Raw genomic sequence first — 19,276 nt, 5'->3', positions numbered from 1 at the left:
CGACCTTTATCCTTGTTTTAGGCGGCTGATTCGACTAGGAACCTGTTTAGAATATACGGTACACTTCCTAATGAGTTTCATGATCTTACGTTGCGACGCAGACCTCATGGTACCTTTTGTATATTCAAGGACTTTATCTATGCAGCTTGCATGGGTATACAGATAAAGTATAATGCCATAATCGAACGAAATCGTAAAATATTATTAAAATAAAGATTGTTTTACATTAGAGTCAATAAAAGCCCTAGTCACAAGTTGGCTTGCCGGGCACCTACTCTAACACAAACAATAAATAAAAAATAAAATTACCATATTCATAACAATATCTCTATATACATATAAACATATTCATTAAAAACAAATACATAAAATCTTTGAATCCTAAAAAAATGATTGAATTACACCATATAATCCATCCATATGCAAGTTATTATTATTATTATTATTATTATTATTTTTTGGAAAAACAAAAATCTATACAATGATTTTTTTTAAAAAAAATATTGTTCCACATATACCAACCAACGAATGAATAATATATGTTCTTCGTGTATACGGTTATAACACAAACAAGAATCACAGAAGTACAATTTTTTTTTGTTCACAATTAATTAGTCAGTTTCAAACAAGTTGGTTATATACTAATATACATACAGATATTTACAACATCACGATTCAATTGATTAGCAGAAAGGCAAGATGAGTAGAGGGCATAGAATATTATGCCCCGTAAATGCAGAAGAACATACGCTAGAAGGCTTCTTCAGGCTTGAGGAAATTATGATACTCCAACTGTGTCATTTCCCCACCCGTTGCTGGGTCGAACTTGCACCGGTAAAAACTGCATAAAATTCACATAATCAATAATTTTCCGAAAGACAGTAATCCAAAAGAGAAAAACCGCACCACATGACAGTATAAATGCAGAACAATGGATTTATTGGAGACATGTTTGTCACTGCTTGTCCATCCTTGATAGAGAACCATGACATTCAAAATAGCACTTAGAGATCATGGCAATCTTGTGTATTATAGAGTTTTCAACGAACCTTCCATCCAAGCCAAGAATTACGACTGTATTCTTTTGGTGACCAAATGCAGCAATGTGTTGAGATCCTTCAGGCAACCGAAACTGAGCCACTGACCATTCAGAACTGAAGTACTTGGGGAGCACTCCTGCCAAATGAAAGTCTCACTTTAGGGTGGACCCAAAGGTAAACGAAAACAAATGGCTGTAGTGTTCACTTACAAACTCTTGGACGCCAATTACCCACTCTTAGGAAAGAATGAGGTGCATGAAACATTATTACTATAATCTAACACCCACAGAATAGCAAAACCAAACGGAAACCAGAGTAAACAATTTGTGGAACCACAAAGGCATCCATGGATAGAGCATAAATGCCAGAATACACCCAACAAATCATCGATTTCACCAATTCAACTTGATTATAGGCCAAAAAAAGTCATCAACTTCTAAAATCCATACAAAGGGAAAAAATATATGTTCAACATTTGAGCAAAAACTGTACCTTTGATGAAAGAGAGAGACGAAATAGAAGTGTTAACAGCAGTATTTGAATCAGGGGGGCTATTAGACCTCTCACTTCCAACATTTCCTGGATTAACCTTCAGGCTAAAAACATGAACAGTGTCCTTATCACTTGAGACAGCCAGCCACTGGGCAGTGGGTGAGAATGCCAGGCTGTATATTTCCGCTCTGTCTGCACCCCTCCGTACCTGCATCATATTTTGTCAGCTATTTGTTCCATTCAGAAACAGTTATGCTTTGATACTCACCAGTGAGATAAATCAAAGACATACAAATGCAGAATCGAAGCACAATTTGTCAGTGTTAAATTTTATTTGACCCTAAACCAAGCTCAAATGTATCAAAAAATGGAAATAAAAGTGGTAACAACAGTAAAAAAAATTATGGTAGTAGACAATGGGCAACAAAAGATAATACATCAGTTGAAAGTTCACTTAACTCATACAGCAAGTAATCTTTGAAGCTACCCTATGAACTAAAGGAGTTAGACCATGTTCCATTTCCTGAATAAAAGATCATGTTTGACTGTGACATTGGCTTGAGTATGTCAATTATTCCTTCAGTATGAAAAAAGGGTCTTCCAATAAGAATTGGAAGCAATTAAACATAAACAAATTCTACTGATTCTATATGAAAAGAATTTCAGGTGTTATATTACCAACAATACATCAAGCGAGAAGAATTTCAGGTATTATGATACAATTTAGCAACAAAGCCCAATAAAATCTACTCCAAGTCTCCAATCCTCAACATATTCACCAGTTAAATCTTGCCGAACGAAAACCTCAAAGATGGAGCATTCAATAATCACAGATAAAAATAGAAAGGAATTAAGACGAATAAGTTACCTCCTGCAATAAAGAACCATCATGAGTATTGAAAATNTTGAGATCCCCCAATAATATGAGCCGAAGTCATGGGAGTTCCACGTAGTTCACATCAAATATGTTAGTGGAAGTCACAGCTTTCCGGCGTCCAGGCCTCCCCGATAATATGAGCCAGACACTGACCGCGGGTAGCGTTCATCATGCAACCACCGTTGATGGAAGGCAAGGAATTATTAAACTTTCTTTTAATTATCCTTTTAATGGGCTTGATTTAAATTTAGGATCTCATCCAAAATGAGGGATTTTAATTTTAAAAATTTGTCTCATCATTAATTTTAAAACTCGTGCCATGATTGTTTGTATGATTGCCGGATTCATGCAACTCTTGTTATTATATTAATAATAACGCACATACTGATTATTTATAATATATCACATACATCATAAATAATAATAAAGGATGATCGATAACCGAGAGCTAATTGATCCGTACGAGCCACATACGGATCCATGTCCATAACCTAGGGAAATGCAGGGATGCAAATGCAACTATTACATAAGCTTCCAAAATTTACATGTCTTCGATCTTCAAAACTCTTTCGAGGATCTCGGGCCCACCGTCTTCAAATCTTNATAAAACACCTTTTACAATAAATAATTAAAATCATATTTCGATTATTTATTTTGTAAGAAATTGATTTTATAAAATTATTGCAGGGGTAAAATCGTTCGTATTTTCGTAAAATATCAATAACCCAAAATTTTAAAAAATCAGAAAATCACCCCCGGGCCCGAACAATTCAAGCCCACGACCCAGCGTGGTGCCCGAGACGTTCCCAGGCACCCGCCTGCGCTGCCCGCCCGCTGCCCGATCCGATCGAGCGCTGGCTGGCGCGCTGGCCGCGCGCACAGGCGCGCAGACCCGTGCGCGCGCTGTGCGCCCGCCGTGCGGTGCCGTGCGCGCGCGGTGCGCTCCTGCCGTGCGCGCGCGCCGTGCAGCGCCTGCTCGCCTGCCGTGCCGCGCCTGCGGGCGCCCGCCGCGCGGCTGCTGCGCGAGCGCCTGCCCGGAACAGTTCCGGGCAGACCCAAAAATTTTTTTATTTTATTTTATTTTATTTTTTATTTTTCAAAAACTGAATTTTCAGAAATAATTTTAGGGGCGTTTTTCATAAAAATTCTTACGCGGTTAGAAATAATAAACTCAACACAATTTAATTAAAACACACGATTGAGAATAACCTGGCTCTGATACCACTGTTGTGACATCGTATTCTCGCACCCAAGACGCAGCGGAAGTATAAAAATTTTGTTCTTGGGCGTCGTGTGTTTAAAAACATCCATAGGGTGTTTAGAATTATACCTTTGCGTTTTAAACGCTGGACTCCAAACTATTCCGGTTTTTACGCGGAGATAGTCCTTCTTGTAAATCCCTACGAACGGCTCTNAAAATTGCCATCCTGAGACAATGTAAAGCAGGCAATCCTCGAATCATGAGCAAGAATAAACTTAGTCCTCTTGGATGCGTAATGCTCCACCCTGACCTGTCCCTTCTGCAAACCCGGACAAACCAACACAAACGACCCAGCTATCTGCGACACCGCACACAAACCCTTGGGGTTCGCGATCGTTTCAATCTGATTCAACAGCTTCAAATCCGAAAAATTATAGACAAATATCTTATGCTCCAGAACAACCACGATTCTATCCCTTCGTAATCGAACCCCACGAACCTCAGACCTAAAGCAAAGCTCCCCGATGCACCGGCTCTGATGATCGTCCCAGATCATGACCTTGTTCACCGGATACTGCGGCGCATCGCCACCACCAACTAAAGCGAGGATATTGCAGCGGAAGAGCATCTCCACAGCGCCAATGCCACCGTTGCAGTCGAAATCACGGCGAAAGATTTCGCGGAAGGGGTCACAGTTGTAGATTCTAAAGCCTCCATCGGTTCCTGTGGAGAAGCAACCATAATCCTGATTGAAGGACACGTGCAGAAGCTTCGCCGCGCGATCGATCGCAGCAGGGTTTGGTGCAGCGGAATCAGCACCCGAAGATCTCCCGGAGTAATCATCATCGGGCGGGTCGTGTTGAGGCCATGGCTGCTGCTGCTCCAGGTACGGGTGGAGCATGAGATTCGGGTCCGTATCCGGATCCGGGTCCGGGTGAGAGGGGAAGCTGCAGAGTGTAGCCATGGAGAAAGAAAAGAATAAGGAACACACGTGAAATTATATTAAGGACAACTGCTCCCGCGCTCGTAATCCTGTGCATTTGCGATTTGATTTTCATTAGAAACAGGTGACATGTAAGTCCAAAAAATGACTCATGATATTTGAATATAATTCAATTTTAAAAAAGAATAGATATATTGTGAGACGTTTTCACGAATCTTTATCTGTGAGACGGGTCAACTCTACCGATATTCACAATAAAAAGTAATACTCTTAGCATAAAAAATAATATTTTTCATTGATGACCCAAATTAGAGATTCATCTCACAAAATACGACATGTGAGACCGTATCACACAAGTTTTTGTCTTTTAAAAATTAGTTCATGTGAGAGAATTATGTAAGTCCAAATATACAACTCACATAAAACTCTGTCCAAAATACGTGAGACGTCTTAACACACCCCTCACGCCCAATAATAAATAACTAGAGTGTAGAGATATTAACGGATGACTCAATTATGGACAGTCCAACACATAATGGTGGACATGAGCTCTAATATCATGTTAAGATCGAGACTTTGACCTATTTCAACCCAAAAATTAACTAAAAAATGAGGATTGTGGAAGTTCACACATGAAACTCACAAGAACTCTATCTAAACTATGTCAAACATTTAACAATATATTGTTTTAATGTCAGCGTTAAGTCCAAAAGTAAACTAAATAAAAAACAAAAACAAAAATAACCGAGTGAGCTCAAATTTGATAATAATAAAATCAAAATAAAAAAAATACAAAAAAAAAAAGCTCATTATATTAAGAAAAAGTTTAACAAGAATATATATTTATATTATATTATTAAATTTGACATATTTAAAATAACTAATTTTAGTGTCTCGTGTTTTTATAAACCAAAAATACATTTTTTTAAAATTACTAAAACATTTATATTTTTATTTTTAAAAAATCATAAAAATATGTTTTTAGCAAATATGTATCTAATCTAAAACAATCTTGTCCAAATAAATTATATTTTTTATATTTATCCAAATTCATATCATCATGTAATAAAAAAAATAGTTATTAATAAATATTTTTAAATTTTCTAATTTTAATATAATCTATAATTTTTTATACAAAATTATGTAAAACCAAAAAAATTAATATTTATGGCATCACATGCATATAAACGCTAGTATATACTAAGCCACACATTAAATAAATTTAGTGTGCTTTTTTTAAAATAAATATTTTTGTTATTTTAACCTTTTGACAATCAATGAGTATTTCAAAATTTAAACTTACAATATATTAATTTCAAATAAAATAATATAAATATAACATATAATATAAATGCAAGTAAAATTTCTATTATTTTATTAATAACAATAGATATCGATTGTATATTTAGTCATCTCTAAACAGATACATTTTTCAGCCATGTAGTCCAGCAGGATGGGCATCTCCAGGAGAAAGGTGGTTGTCCAATGATTCACTGTTGCAACTCGGGCATTGGCTGGCCGAGCCGCAGTTGAATGGAGACGAGCATAATATTCGGCATAGCCTCCAGAATCATTTTCTCTGCTTCTTCCGAAACTTTTACTGCCTCCCTGAATCCGGACCAAAGTAAATTCTTTGGGTGTCAGAAACTTCATAAAAGAAAAATATTTAACCATTTGGTGGTGATGTCTGACCTGATCAACATCTCGGGTGGCATGGAAACCTCGATTTCAAGAAATATCTGTCCTTGCAGCATGTGCCGAGTAATGCGCTCGACTACCATTTTCTGAAATCCATTCGAATATTTTCACATGAATGGATGAACAATCATTTGCCTTAGCTTAAAAGAATCTAAAACAGTTATGGCACAGCGCCGTGGATGAATCAAAAAAGACTTCTTCTTCACTGTTCCACCCCCTTTTTTCTCCAGAAGAAAATGAATCTGAACACTCCTTCGTAACCGTTGATATACAAACCCATCTACGTATTGGTGAGGAAGTAAGTGATTTGAAAGGGGCATACCTCTGAGAAATTGGAGGACAATATATTGGAAATATTATCCTCAACATCTGTTCGCTCCAATGTGACGGTGCCACTCTGGTGCTCCGAGTTTTTGAAGTTTCTTTGATTGTTAATTATGTTGGGCGATATGTGTGAAGTTGATGGCTCTACAAGGAAATCAGGAAGAGACACTACATTTCATGTCCCAAGCAGGAAAAAAAATCATGCTTCATACCTATATGTATGAAGACTTCAGATACTTCAGGATGGGATTGCTGAATTTGGCGACGTACATTTTCTCCAACATCATGTGCAGCACTAACACTAGAAAAAGGATCTACCTACATTAAGGAAATATCGGTTACACAACTTTTAGAATGCTTAAGAAACACGAAATAACTTCGACAAATGAGAATTTTACTTCTATTTTATGTGTAACATGATCGGAAAAAATAGGAGACTTGACCAACCTCAATATCCACATCAAGATATAAGGACGAACCAGCTCGTCTTCCTCTGAGGTGGTTGTATCCCTACAATTTCATAATATATTTATAGAGAGAGCTTTAACATCCAATACCAATTTGGTGTAGCCAAGGATAGTTCTGGATATGCAAAATTCTAGAGCATCAAGTTTGCCATGTGTAACAAAAAATAAAAATTGAACTCGAAATAATAAAACGTGTATTATCAATGTCCCTAAAACTTTAGAATGGATAATGTCCAATTATGGATAGGTAGTGATAAAATAGAAAAATGGGAGGGTATAAAGTACAAGTGTTAGCTAAATCAAGAAACTCAGATTATGAACTCAAAAGAAAGAAAACTGAATGCTACAGCATAAAACTGACTTGCCTTGACTCCCTCGGCTGCCAGAATTGTGTCTTTAAAAAGTTCCAGATGCTGTGATGGAACAGCAGCATCCACCAATTCCAAGACACTAATTTAGACATGCAACAACATGGAAAACCACCATGTTAAAATTCTACCTCTGGTCCCTCATCACGTTAACAAAAATCAAGGGAACTTTTTCTTTGATTTCATAGAATTCGAAAATCTATGCCTTTTCTAACAAAGTAATTCATTCAAGATAGGGTATGGACCTAGGAACTAAAGAAGGGAAACAAACTGGGTGCATTGCGAAAGGGGGTGGCAACTCCAAAGATCAGGTGGAAACGAAACTTGGATTTTTTGAACAATTACAAAACATTTTTTTAAAAAATCAACTAATGGGATACGAACATCTCTCACACCCCACAAAATCCACTTTTGAGTTCAGAGAAAGAGACTTCAAAACTCTCTAGGAGTTGAGCATAATTAGGATGTTCGGTTTCAATGAAAGGATTCACCATCACATATACAAAGAGAAAAACTCTAGCTTCTAAAACAAAGAAAATATAAAACAATAAATACACCTCTGGTAACCACTTTCAATTCCAGCTTTTAGAATCATCCCAGAGACAAGAAGTCCAGCAAGAGGATCCAGAAACCTAACCCCAAGAATAGATCCACCTGATATTGCAAATAACAACAAATATCGTCAGTGAGCGAAAAGCCCCATTAATCGATAGCATTGGTAAGTAGTAGACATTTTTTAAAATAATAAGTAAAAATTTGATTTGGGAATCCTGAAATGCAAAGAGAATGGAATGCGCATGAGCAAATGCAGCCAAGGGCTGATTCAAAAATGCGAAAGGGAGCTGAGGATAGTTATTTTGACTTTTCTAGTAAGATTGACAGGAAGAGTGTCTTATCCTTAATGTGTATTTTAAATTAATGAATGACTTCCGTTACTTGTAAAAAAATAAACATGAATTGTCAAAATTTTGCATTTTGCACCCTATCAGATCCACCTCTGACTGAATCCAAGGTTTTAGGAAATACTGAATTTATATCTCAAACAAATGGAACCTCTTCATATGCATAATAATGTTAAGCATCAATCAATAATCGGATTCTATTTATCTATATATTTACCAACCCCAACGAGAGCCACTATTGATGAAACAGCATCAGCACGATGATGCCAAGCATTTGCTTTCATAAGGCCACTGCCTGTTCTCTCACCTGCCATCTTTGTTATCCAGTATAGCCTGGTTTAATCAAAGTACAAAAAAGTCAACATAAAGATCCGAGGTTAGGAGATATCTCAAAAGGTTGCATTTCAGAATTTTGGGAAATTCAACCACAAAACTAAAGAAAAGAAACCTTTGTAAAACTTTAGGCACCAAATGATGTTTTTATCTTAATGATAGTTGTATGTTTACCCTTCCTTAACAGCTATAGATATCAGAGTCATGTTCAATGCAAGAATTGGGTGGTCCATGTAGATTCCATGGTGGTGCCCATGGTGATGATTATCATGCAGGTGATCATGAGCCAAGGACTGATTAACAATCTCAGGAGTAGCCGAAAAGATTTCCTAAACATGAAACAAAATTATATCTCAGGAAAGAAACATATAATTATGCAAACTATAATGAAAATAGCGCAAAAAATATACCAACAAGACATCAAAAGCATGCCATGCAATGCCTCCAGCAGTTGCCAAAAGCACGCCAGAAATCGCTAGGGCTCCTAAAGTCTCAAATTTACCGTGTCCTGAAAGAAACAAGACCATCATGAACTGAGAGAGAAGGCAATTTGAATTCTATCAAAACTTTACACCTCATGACCTCAAATATTTGTAAAAGTGATAATATATCCAACAAAGAATAGTCCACATCAATTGTCCTAGAAAAACTGTATTAGCAACTCATTACTAAAATAAAAATGATAAATATAAAATTAAAAGAAAGTGTGGGAGCACGATTAAGATGATCTTCAAGTACTACTCTAGACTAAGAATAATAATATGAAAGAAGGAAAAATAACAAAAAGCGCTCTCTTGCAAATGTTTAGGAGAAGCCAAGAAATCACAAATATCTACCAGGTATTAGATCTTTGCTCATATGTGCTATAGTTAGTGACCTATATTTAGTTTGCATACATATGAATGCTCTATAAACGTTTGAAGCAAGCAATAACATTGGATTTGGTTTTCCCACTTTCTCTTTCTTGACTCTCCCTTTCCCATTTGTCGTCTCCTTTCCTAATTCTTCTTCGACTTGTCAAATTGAAAATTCACTCAAAGTATTGTCACGTGATACAAATTCGTGTCAAGTCAATGATGGTCATTCACCAAGAGATAAACTCTAAAACGATGTTCTAAATGCCATCAAGGATTTTAAACTTCAATTCAAAATATATCCTGCCTCGAGTAACCAAAATTTTCTATGAAAATGAAATCTGTTGATGGAAGTATTGAGGAATTCAGACTAAGTTTCGTAGCCATCCATGTTGCTCGGGACTTCATTAGTTAGTGAACTGCATTGTGTTGATGTTCATAAATACAAGTCCATCATAAACCTGGAAGCAGACAATGATATTAGATGTGATTCGGTATCTTCTCTTCCCCCAAAAGACTCCCCTTTTCCCCTCCATCATCTTTCCTAATTATTCTTCAACTTCTGGAGTTGAACACTCACTCGAAGCAATGCCCCACATGATACAGATTCAGAATATATCATTTTGGCAATGGCTAGCTGGCATTTTGGCTGTGCAAAAACTAATCCTATCGGATACCCCAAAACGTAACTTAAGATATCAGTGATTCTAGTAAACAATTCCACATCTTGATTCGACACCTTCATACCAAAAAATATAATGGCAAGTAAAGTTAGAACATGTGAGATGAACACAAGTAGAGTGAGGATACAGATCAAAAGTGACCGTATGGGTGTTCTTTGTCCTTTGGTACTCTCGCAGCCTTAAACGATAACAATGCCACCCCACTCAATACCTACACCATCAAAGACTTGCTCAATTCAATCAAGAAACCAAAAGCAAAAACTTAAAGAGGGAAATCTTCAAGAAGACAAAAAAAGGAGATGTAAAAATTTCCAAAAGCAAGTTAATCAAACAAAAAAAGACAAGAAAATAGATCGTACCACATCAGAAACCGAATGGGCCGCATCAGCAATAATCGCAGTACTACCAGAAAGGTACCCGGTTAAAGATTTTCCGGCAGCCAAGCCAATATCCGCCGCAAGACCAAGCCGGAAAACCCTCTCACCCTGTTCACCAGAACAGCTATTCCGCCCCTCATGCTGGTGATGCGTGTGACCCACGTGCCACCGCTTATGAATCTTGAAGCTTGGGTTTTCTGCATAAGGAATCGAATGACCATACAGCTCAGAATTCACGGAAGCTTGAGCTGCAGCACATTTCTTGAAAATGTTGGAATTGTAGGACTGTGACGATGATGAGATCCTTGATATGCAAGATTTGTGAAATGGGCTGAGCTTGATCAACAACCTAAACCCCATTTTTTCTCGAGGTTTCTTCTTCCTTCCTGCCACAACCTCAATCAAAATTAAGAACTTCCAGATTCCTGCGTCAATCAAAAGCTCGAAAAATTAGCTATTTAATTCATATATTTTGGTTTGATAAATAATTTTCTAAATTTTATTAGATATTTAACCTTTCTTTTTTTAACAGATATCTGAGTTCATATATTTTTACAATTTATTCCATATTTAAGTACTATCTCATGCCTCAAATTATATATATTTCAAATAAGATTTTCATGCAATAGTTGTTTTCAAAACATATTCATTTTTTTAGTACAGATTTTTCAATAGTCCGAGATTAATTCAATATGCACTATAAAATAACGATACAAAGTAAAATAAAAATCATTAAGCTTTTCCCATAAACAATATGTTATGGTAAAATATTTTATTCCGATATATTTTTTAAAATAATTTTCTAATTATCATTTTTAGTTATATTATATATTATACTATATAATAATATAATGTATATCTACGACAATCGTAATTTCATAAATGCGATTTTAGTTTTTTTTTAATTAAAAAAAACAACGCAATCCACGTCATTACGATTTTACCTAAACCAGTCGGCCCCTCTCCCCTGCGAGAGAGCATTGGTAAGCAATGAACAGCCTAACGGCTAGCCTCCCACTGCAATTTTGCTACTCCGCCGCGAAGTTCCCCGTAAGATGTCGTTTGCTTTACATTCACTCTCTTCTGATCCACCGGAATCACAGAAGATTTGTCTGCATGGCGGTTCATACTGATTATTGAGTACATTATTCGGTGTTTGATTAAGAAGTGGTCAAGGAGAAACATAAGCAGATTGGATGGAGAATGATGTTTTTTTTATTGGACCGAATGCTTGTCGTTTTATCAAAATTTATAATGTGAGAAGCAATTAGAAGAAACCACAGCAGGGTTTGGTTTTAATGTTATTTCAAATAATGCATGCGATAATTCGGAAAGTGCTATAATGCATGACTATGTACATGTATTGAATGTCTTCTTTTAAATGAAGATATGGTTGAAATGATTTCTTCTGAAATTGAGACATTAAATAATCAGATTATTGATATTGAAGAGAGGCTAAAGGTTTGTGAATTTTATTGGAAACTAGTTAACAAATTATAAATCTTTTCTTGTGCAATTTGATGCCCATCCCTTTTTGATCTCACATCCTCTAAAGTTCTTCACTTTTATTATATAAAAAATAGGTTTTGCTCCTTCCAACTGATCCTCTTGATGCAAGAAACATAATGCTTGAAGGTTTTTTTTTTTAGTTTTTATACAATTTTTTTTAAAATGGATCATGACTCACAATTAATATGTTGGAAGACGATATCACGAATTTATATTCGTGAAACGGATTTACCTGACACATATTTACAATGAAAAGCAATTATTTTAGAATAAAAAGTAATAATTTTTCATTGGTCTAGTCGAATAAGAGATTTATCTCATAAAATTTACTACTGATTGGGGATGACAATGGGGCGGGGCGGTGCAGTCATCCCCATCCCCGTCCTTGAATTCCATCCATATTCTCATACCTGCCTCGATCCCCGTTTTTCCCTCGAACGCGAAACCGCGGGATCAAATCCTCATCTCCGTTTCAAAAATATTAATTGAACAATCAAAACTTATTATTATAAGTGATAATATTAATATTAATAATAATAATATTATTAGTATTTTAAAAAATATTATTATTATTATATTATTAATACAATAATAATATTATTTTTATTATTAATATTACTTTGGGGAAGGGATGTGGATAATATCTATATATATCTGTCTGAACTATTTCGAGGATTTTAAAAAATCCACGAACCCGAACCAGAAAAAATCGAGGATCTCCGTCTCCGTTTCGGGTTTTTCGTGCGGGTCTCTAAAACCGAGGGAAAAATTATCATCTTTATTCGTGATATCTTATAAGAGTTTTTATGTTTAAATACTGATATATATATTTTATGAGATATTTACGATCAACGTAACTTATTAGTATCTGTTATCATGAAGTTATCATTTAACAAAAAGTTATAATTTTTTAGTCAAAACAAAATTTTATTTTTTTATACTCGTGTCAATGCTGAAATTCATAACGAGCGGTGGGGTGAACATTAAAATTTTAAAATGTTGTCAAAATTAACTTTGTTGAGATCAAAATTTATCAATAGATATCTGTTAAAGACGATGACACGGATCAATGTTTGATTACCATAAAAATAATTATGACATAAAAATTATATTTTTCAACCCTAAAAATCCCACACCCATCCGGATACACTAGATGGCAACAAAACTAATCGCTCCACCCACAACAATCCAGCCCTAAATAGGGTTTTGTTGTTTCGTACGATCTATTGTATAATTGCGGTTTTTGATTGATTTCGAAAATCGGGTTAACAATGGGTTGGAGACATGATTCAGAGATTAGGGGTCGGTGGAGGGAGGATTCGAGGGTTTTGAATTCGGAGGATGGTCGGCGGAGGGATACTTCAGGGGTTGATAGGCGGCGGGGAGAGGATGGTGACAAAGAGAGAAAGAGGCCAAGGGAAGAAGAGAGTAGTGGAGGAGTTTATATACCGCCATTTAAATTGGCCCGAATGATGAAGGATATCCAAGATAAAAGCAGCATTGAATATCAGAGAATGACGTGGGATGCATTGAGGAAGAGTATTAATGGATTGGTTAATAAAGTGAATGCTACTAATCTGAAGAATATTATTCCCGAGTTGTTTGCTGAGAATCTGATTAGAGGGAGGGGTTTATTTTGTCGTTCATGTATGAAATCTCAAATGGCTTCTCCAGGCTTCACAGATGTGTTTGCTGGATTGGTTGCTATGGTTGATACCAAGTTCCCTGAAGTTGTTGATCTTTTGTTGAGGAGGATTATTCTGCAGCTCCAGAGGGCAATGAAACGCAATGATAAGGTTCATGCTTCGGTTTCTTTTATTTATCTTCTATTGGTTTCAAGTTTCGTTTTCTAAACAATATGTGATTCTATAGTGTTAGCTCTGATGATGGTCGAACTTTTTGGCAGCCCCAACTTCTTGCTGCAGTCAAATTTGTTGCGCACCTGGTGAACCAGCAAGTAGTTCATGAGCTTATTGCTCTTGAGCTGCTGACGTTGCTGTTAGAAAAACCTACTGATGATAGCGTTGAAGTGGCTGTTGACTTTGTTACCGAGTGTGGTGCAATGCTGCAGGACCTTTCTCCTCGAGGTTTGCATGGTGAGTACCTGCAAGCCTAGTTTTATGCAATGTGGCACTTCGACTTTTTCCATAATCTAAAAGTAGCTTCTATTTTTTTGTATGATTTTTTACATGCTTATGATAACTTATTCTTGGCTCTTTTTTGTCAATGATATCTATCTCGTGTTAGGGTATAATTTGATAGTTAACCATAGAAGCACATAAAGGGCAAATTCATCTCTAAGAATTTAATGGGTGAACGATATTGGCTAAGTTGTCTTTAATTTTTATTCTCTATTGTGGTATCCAAAATTCTAAAATACTCACATAGGTCCTAAGAAAATCTGAATATCCATGCTTCACATCGTGTTTGAAATTGGTTTTCCTTAAGAATTGTTAAAGCAGGAGGTTTTCCAATGAGATGGAAGATACTGTTTGGTCTGGTCTGGTCTGGTCTAAAGTATGTTGTGAAGCTTTGGCCATTTGTCCTGAGAAATTTTTTCTTGTTGATTGATGTATATCATAGGATTAGGGTGGATTGGATAATATAGGAGTTTGTGGCGTGTGGTCATTTCTAGCTTGTCAATTTGCATCTTTTAAATGGACCAAAATTTGTCTTGTTTTAATGCTCATCTAAAGATGTAAAACTCTGTCATGGATCACAGATTTGTGGTACTAGCCGGCTCTATGTTTCTATAGCTATAATTGAATTACTGGTTAACTTACATTTCATGGAAGTTAATTTTACGGGGTTTTTTAGCTCTTTTATGGATCTTTATTTTTTGAAAATATTACGTTTTTATTTTTAATCTGGAATCTGCATCTGCATCTGCATCTGCATCACACCTGGTTTTAATGTTAGCTTCTGCAAATTCACGACTAACCGCTGGTGACTTTATATTGTCTGATCTGATGTTTGATATATGTAGCTTCTGTACGGTGTGTTGTTGGATTGTAAAAAGTATCGTGCACAATAGCATCTTCAATATTTAATTTATATTGATATGTTGTGCCGTTCATATGCCGTTCTGCATCTTTTTGTAATGCATTTTGTATTTTCACTTAACAGGTATATTTGAGCGATTACGTGGTATTCTTCATGAAGGAGAAATTGATAAAAGGGTCCAGTTTATTATCGAAGGTCTCTTTGCCTTGCGAAAGGCGAAGTTTCAGGTGAGCTTTCATTTAAGTTTGTATTATGGAGATAGTATACATTTAATCTCGTTTACTTCTTTTATTCGTTGGAGTTAACACTCTTTCATGATACACATTATTCAGGGATTCCCAGCCATTCGACCAGAAATGGATTTGGTGGAGCATGAAGATCAACTGACGCACAAGATCTCCCTAATGGATGAAACTGATCCTGAGATTGCTTTGGGTATATCTGGATGATAATCCACTCTTCGTTTGTTACTCTTTCAATTTCATTTATAGCGAACCTGAGTGCTTTTTATATTTTAATTGCAGATATCTTCAAGCCGGATCCCCAATTCTCAGAGAATGAGAAACGATACGAAGAATTAAAGAAGCAAATACTCGGTGGAGAATCTGAGGATGGAGCTAATTCCAATGCAGCAGACTCAGATGATGATGAATCTGAGGAAGAGGACGAAAAGCAGATGAAAATAGGTGATGAGACAGAGACAAATTTGGTCCATCTCCGAAGAACTAACTACTTGACGATTATGTCCAGTGTTGATTTTGAAGAAGCTGGACATAAGCTACTCAAAATCAAATTAGAGCCTGGGCAAGAGGTGAGTGATAAGATCCCACGCTGCTTATCAAACTGCTACGTGTGTTGCATGTTGATAGGTTTCCTTTTTTTGTCGTGGGTTTCTTCTGTGCAGATGGAGTTGTGCGTTATGCTGCTGGAGTGTTGCTGTCAGGAAAGAACATACTTGCGCTATTATGGACTTCTTGGGCAGCGGCTCTGTATGATGAACAAGGTTCATCAACAAAACTTTGAAAAGTGTTTTGTTCAACAGTATTCCACGATTCATCGACTGGAGACCAATAAATTGCGGAATGTGGCGAAGTTTTTTGCTCATTTACTAGGCACAGATGCGCTTCCTTGGCATGTTCTGTCCTACATCCGGTTGACTGAAGAGGACACATCTTCTTCTTCACGTATTTTCATTAAAATACTCTTCCAGGTGCGATTACATTAATATCTTATGTTGATTTTTTGCTGCAAAATTTTACTCAATTAACACTTGTTTCTCACCACAGGAATTATCGGAGCACCTTGGAATCCGCTTGCTTAACGAACGTCTCAGTGAGCCCAAGATGCAAGAGTCTTTTGAATCTATCTTCCCGCGAGATGCTCCCAAAAACACCAGATTCGCGATCAACTTTTTCACTTCCATTGGGCTCGGCGGAATCACAGTAAACTTGCGAGAGTATCTCAAGAACATGCCACGACTCATCATGCAACAGCAGAAAGCTTGTATCAGAATCAGAGGATGAATCTGATAGTGATGATAGGCAGGCGTAGAAGGAAGAAAGCTAGGAAAAATTAACAAACCATAAATTCGCTTAAATGTGGATGTTTTTTCCCTGAAACATGAGCATACACATATTTTCCCTAAAATATGGAACCCCATATTTAACCATGGTTCTCTGGAATCTGAAGTCCTTCCTCATCATCCCAAAAATACATATAGTATCGGATGATTATAGATCGACTTAGACTTTAATTGAATCAGAGATGAAATCAACAACTATCATTTATCAATAGCTTAAAAGGTGAAAAGAACAATTGAACGATCAAATAAACCAGAAACAAAGAGACAAAGATAAACTTGGCCATCCCTCGCACCAACACCACCTCGAAAAAGGCAGAGCTCATCACTTCCAGCATTGCGTGCCCAAAAAATGTCATGCCGTCATATCTATGAAATATGATATTGAGCTTGGCGACCTTCTCGACAGAGAAAATCTTTTCCTATAACCAAACCCAAAAATACATTGAAAAACAAAGTATGAAGCCTAGATGTTAATAATGTTAAATATTAAATATTGTCCAAGTACTTGTTTCTGATTGTAGAAATCTAAACTTACATGGTGTGTGCAAACTCAACTTACTGTACGTAGGAAGGACAAGTTCGGAGGATGCTTTGAATCAGGGGAGACATTCTTTGAAAATTCCTGAGTTTTTTTTTTAAATTTTTTTAAAAAAATTATTGACTGTTTTAAAAAATATATATATATATATAATTCACTACAAATATAAGGATTGTTACAATTTACTCTCACTATTCCAAATACAACGCTTTCTGGAAACATCCAAACATGAAAAACAGTCAAAATTAAAGAACCTACAGAAAACAAAAATCTTAGGAATAAACTTTGTGGTAAAATCCAAAATTTGTAACATTTAGAACATCGGAAGTTTCCTGCAACTGGCAAAGCTTTGCAATGAATAAGCTGAGTATTCTGTAAATCGCATGTATAAGAGTCAGCGTTGTGAGACAAAACCAACACAAAAACTATTACTAAGATATCACAGATCCTCAAGACCAATCCTCCCTTTGTAAACATCAAAAAGTTGAGGAACCTCCTCCTCATATTTAGTCACGAATTTCTCCAAGAAACGAGCCTCCGAAGGCAGTAAAGAGACACTCAATTTAACTTCTTTGGAAATCAACCCCCTGGAAGACAAAACCTGAATGACAGAGCATCTGGGAATTATCCTGTTTTCCAAATTAAACAGCAGAACTGCTGGGCAACTTAGAACGATTCGGGAGTCCCACCCCATATTGTTAACAAGAAAATCCATAGTTCTAGAGATCTTATTTTGAGACAATATCATGCAGTTAGGATGCCTCCTAAAGGCCAAGTAGACATCATCTTTTGACCATCCCCAGCTCCTGTAAGTCTCATAACACTGATCCCAAATCCTTCTATTAGTCTTCTCAGCAACGACGTGTAAAGCTAACACAAATGTAGATCTCAAAGGATCAAATCCCATTTCCAATACTTTTTTCACAGCTTCCTTAAACACGTCAGTTTCTTCCACAAGCGTCTCTGGATGATGTGTCAATAACAACATGATACACGATTCAGGTACCTCAAGTTCCCTCAAAACTGCAACATTCGGAGCAATATTCTCAGTCGGATTCTGCTGAGAAATCCTCCTTGACTGCTGCATGGCAATAGCTACCCTGTCATCAGTTAAAAGCATACTCTTCAGAAAGTTGTAACTTGGAATCAGCTGATTCTCCAAACTTCTACTCAACAAGGTAGGGTCTCTAGCAATGACATTCGCAAGCTGAGCCATTGGAAACCCAACAGATTGGAAAAATTCGAGCTTGGGCAAAAGGGTCGTCTTTTTGCACATAAGAATCTTGGGTCTCTTACAAACAATATGGGCAATCTGTTTTTGACTAAAACCATAGTTCTTTAACATTGTCACAACAAAATTAGGTTTTTCTGTGTTTTCAAACCGCACTTTCTCAGAGACAGAAACAGCCAATTCTGGAGACAACCCACAGGAATTAATCAAGAATGAAAACGTGCAAGATTTCTCATTCTCTAATTGCTTTTCAGATTTACAACTCTTTCTTCCAGTTTTTGAGGACAACCCAGAGGAGTCCGCGTCCACAAGACTACACAGATTGACAAAGCATTGGATTTTACAGCTTCTCAGCAAAGTGGGTTCATGATTTTTGTGAAGAAGAGAAAGCGAAAAAGCGATCGAATCCGCCGCAGAAATTTTGATCGGCAAGAATTTACGGTAAGCAGGAAACATTGCTAAAATCTTACAAGTACAATTACTTTAGGGGAAAAAACTCACATGTATTTCTTCGAAGCAGAATGAAATCGTCGTGTAATCTCCATCTCGACTCCGACCTCAACATTTTTTTCAGAGGTGTAAAAAAGAGTAGGGGAGCAAACGGGAAATGCTGGGAAAATGAAATTCCCAAATAAGATCCACCAATTAATTTACATAAATATCTTTTTGTTTAAGTATAAATATATCATTACTTTAAATTCTTAACATTAAATCCATATATCTCATTTAGTCGACTTCAAACTAGGTTTTTCTTCCGTCGATCTCCTTTCATTTCCTTTCCGTCGATTCTCAATGCAAATCGTCTTTTTCTTCCCATAAATTCTCGATACAGATCCTTCCAATCTAAGCAAACT

General features: G+C 36.4%; 3 protein-coding genes and 1 pseudogene across 5 annotated transcripts; 1 reads left to right on the top strand and 3 right to left on the bottom strand.

Annotated features, from left to right (window-relative positions):
* Nucleotides 1-576: 576 nt before the first annotated feature.
* LOC140979714 (autophagy-related protein 18a-like) lies at nt 577-4,655 on the bottom strand (annotated as a pseudogene).
* Nucleotides 4,656-5,898: 1,243 nt separating this feature from the next.
* Nucleotides 5,899-11,023, bottom strand: LOC140979313 (metal tolerance protein 2). Of its 3 annotated transcripts, none has more exons than XM_073444658.1 (12): nt 10,542-11,023; nt 10,324-10,393; nt 9,056-9,153; nt 8,820-8,974; nt 8,530-8,645; nt 7,968-8,064; nt 7,408-7,492; nt 7,023-7,085; nt 6,788-6,893; nt 6,574-6,719; nt 6,246-6,337; nt 5,899-6,161 (listed from the first exon to the last, which is right to left on the bottom strand). In XM_073444658.1, exons 1-12 carry the CDS (start codon nt 10,917-10,919, stop codon nt 6,044-6,046), a joined length of 1,524 nt encoding a protein of 507 aa, XP_073300759.1. In that variant the 5' UTR covers nt 10,920-11,023; the 3' UTR covers nt 5,899-6,043. The 3 variants fall into 3 exon arrangements, with proteins under 3 accessions (XP_073300759.1, XP_073300761.1, XP_073300760.1); XM_073444660.1 differs by having other exon boundaries at nt 10,310-10,393; nt 10,542-10,719; XM_073444659.1 differs by having other exon boundaries at nt 9,056-10,393; nt 10,542-10,719.
* A 2,173-nt stretch (nt 11,024-13,196) lies between these two features.
* On the top strand, nt 13,197-16,637 carry LOC140979485 (uncharacterized). Its single transcript, XM_073444891.1, is given in 8 exon segments — nt 13,197-13,864; nt 13,975-14,164; nt 15,195-15,298; nt 15,404-15,506; nt 15,596-15,882; nt 15,976-16,281; nt 16,358-16,573; nt 16,575-16,637. Coding segments are annotated over 8 exon segments (1,779 nt in total). The 5' UTR covers nt 13,197-13,339; the 3' UTR covers nt 16,623-16,637.
* A 707-nt stretch (nt 16,638-17,344) lies between these two features.
* LOC140978627 (transcription termination factor MTERF8, chloroplastic-like) lies at nt 17,345-19,026 on the bottom strand. Its single transcript, XM_073443809.1, has 2 exons — nt 18,924-19,026; nt 17,345-18,735 (listed from the first exon to the last, which is right to left on the bottom strand). Exons 1-2 carry the CDS (start codon nt 18,965-18,967, stop codon nt 17,631-17,633), a joined length of 1,149 nt encoding a protein of 382 aa, XP_073299910.1. The 5' UTR covers nt 18,968-19,026; the 3' UTR covers nt 17,345-17,630.
* Between the last annotated feature and the right edge of the window lie 250 nt (nt 19,027-19,276).

The sequence above is a fragment of the Primulina huaijiensis genome, chromosome 6, assembly GCF_012295235.1.
Source record: "Primulina huaijiensis isolate GDHJ02 chromosome 6, ASM1229523v2, whole genome shotgun sequence".
Lineage (NCBI taxonomy): Eukaryota > Viridiplantae > Streptophyta > Magnoliopsida > Lamiales > Gesneriaceae > Primulina > Primulina huaijiensis.
Note: the sequence above shows the minus strand (reverse complement) of the source record. Positions and strands in the feature narration are given on the sequence as shown.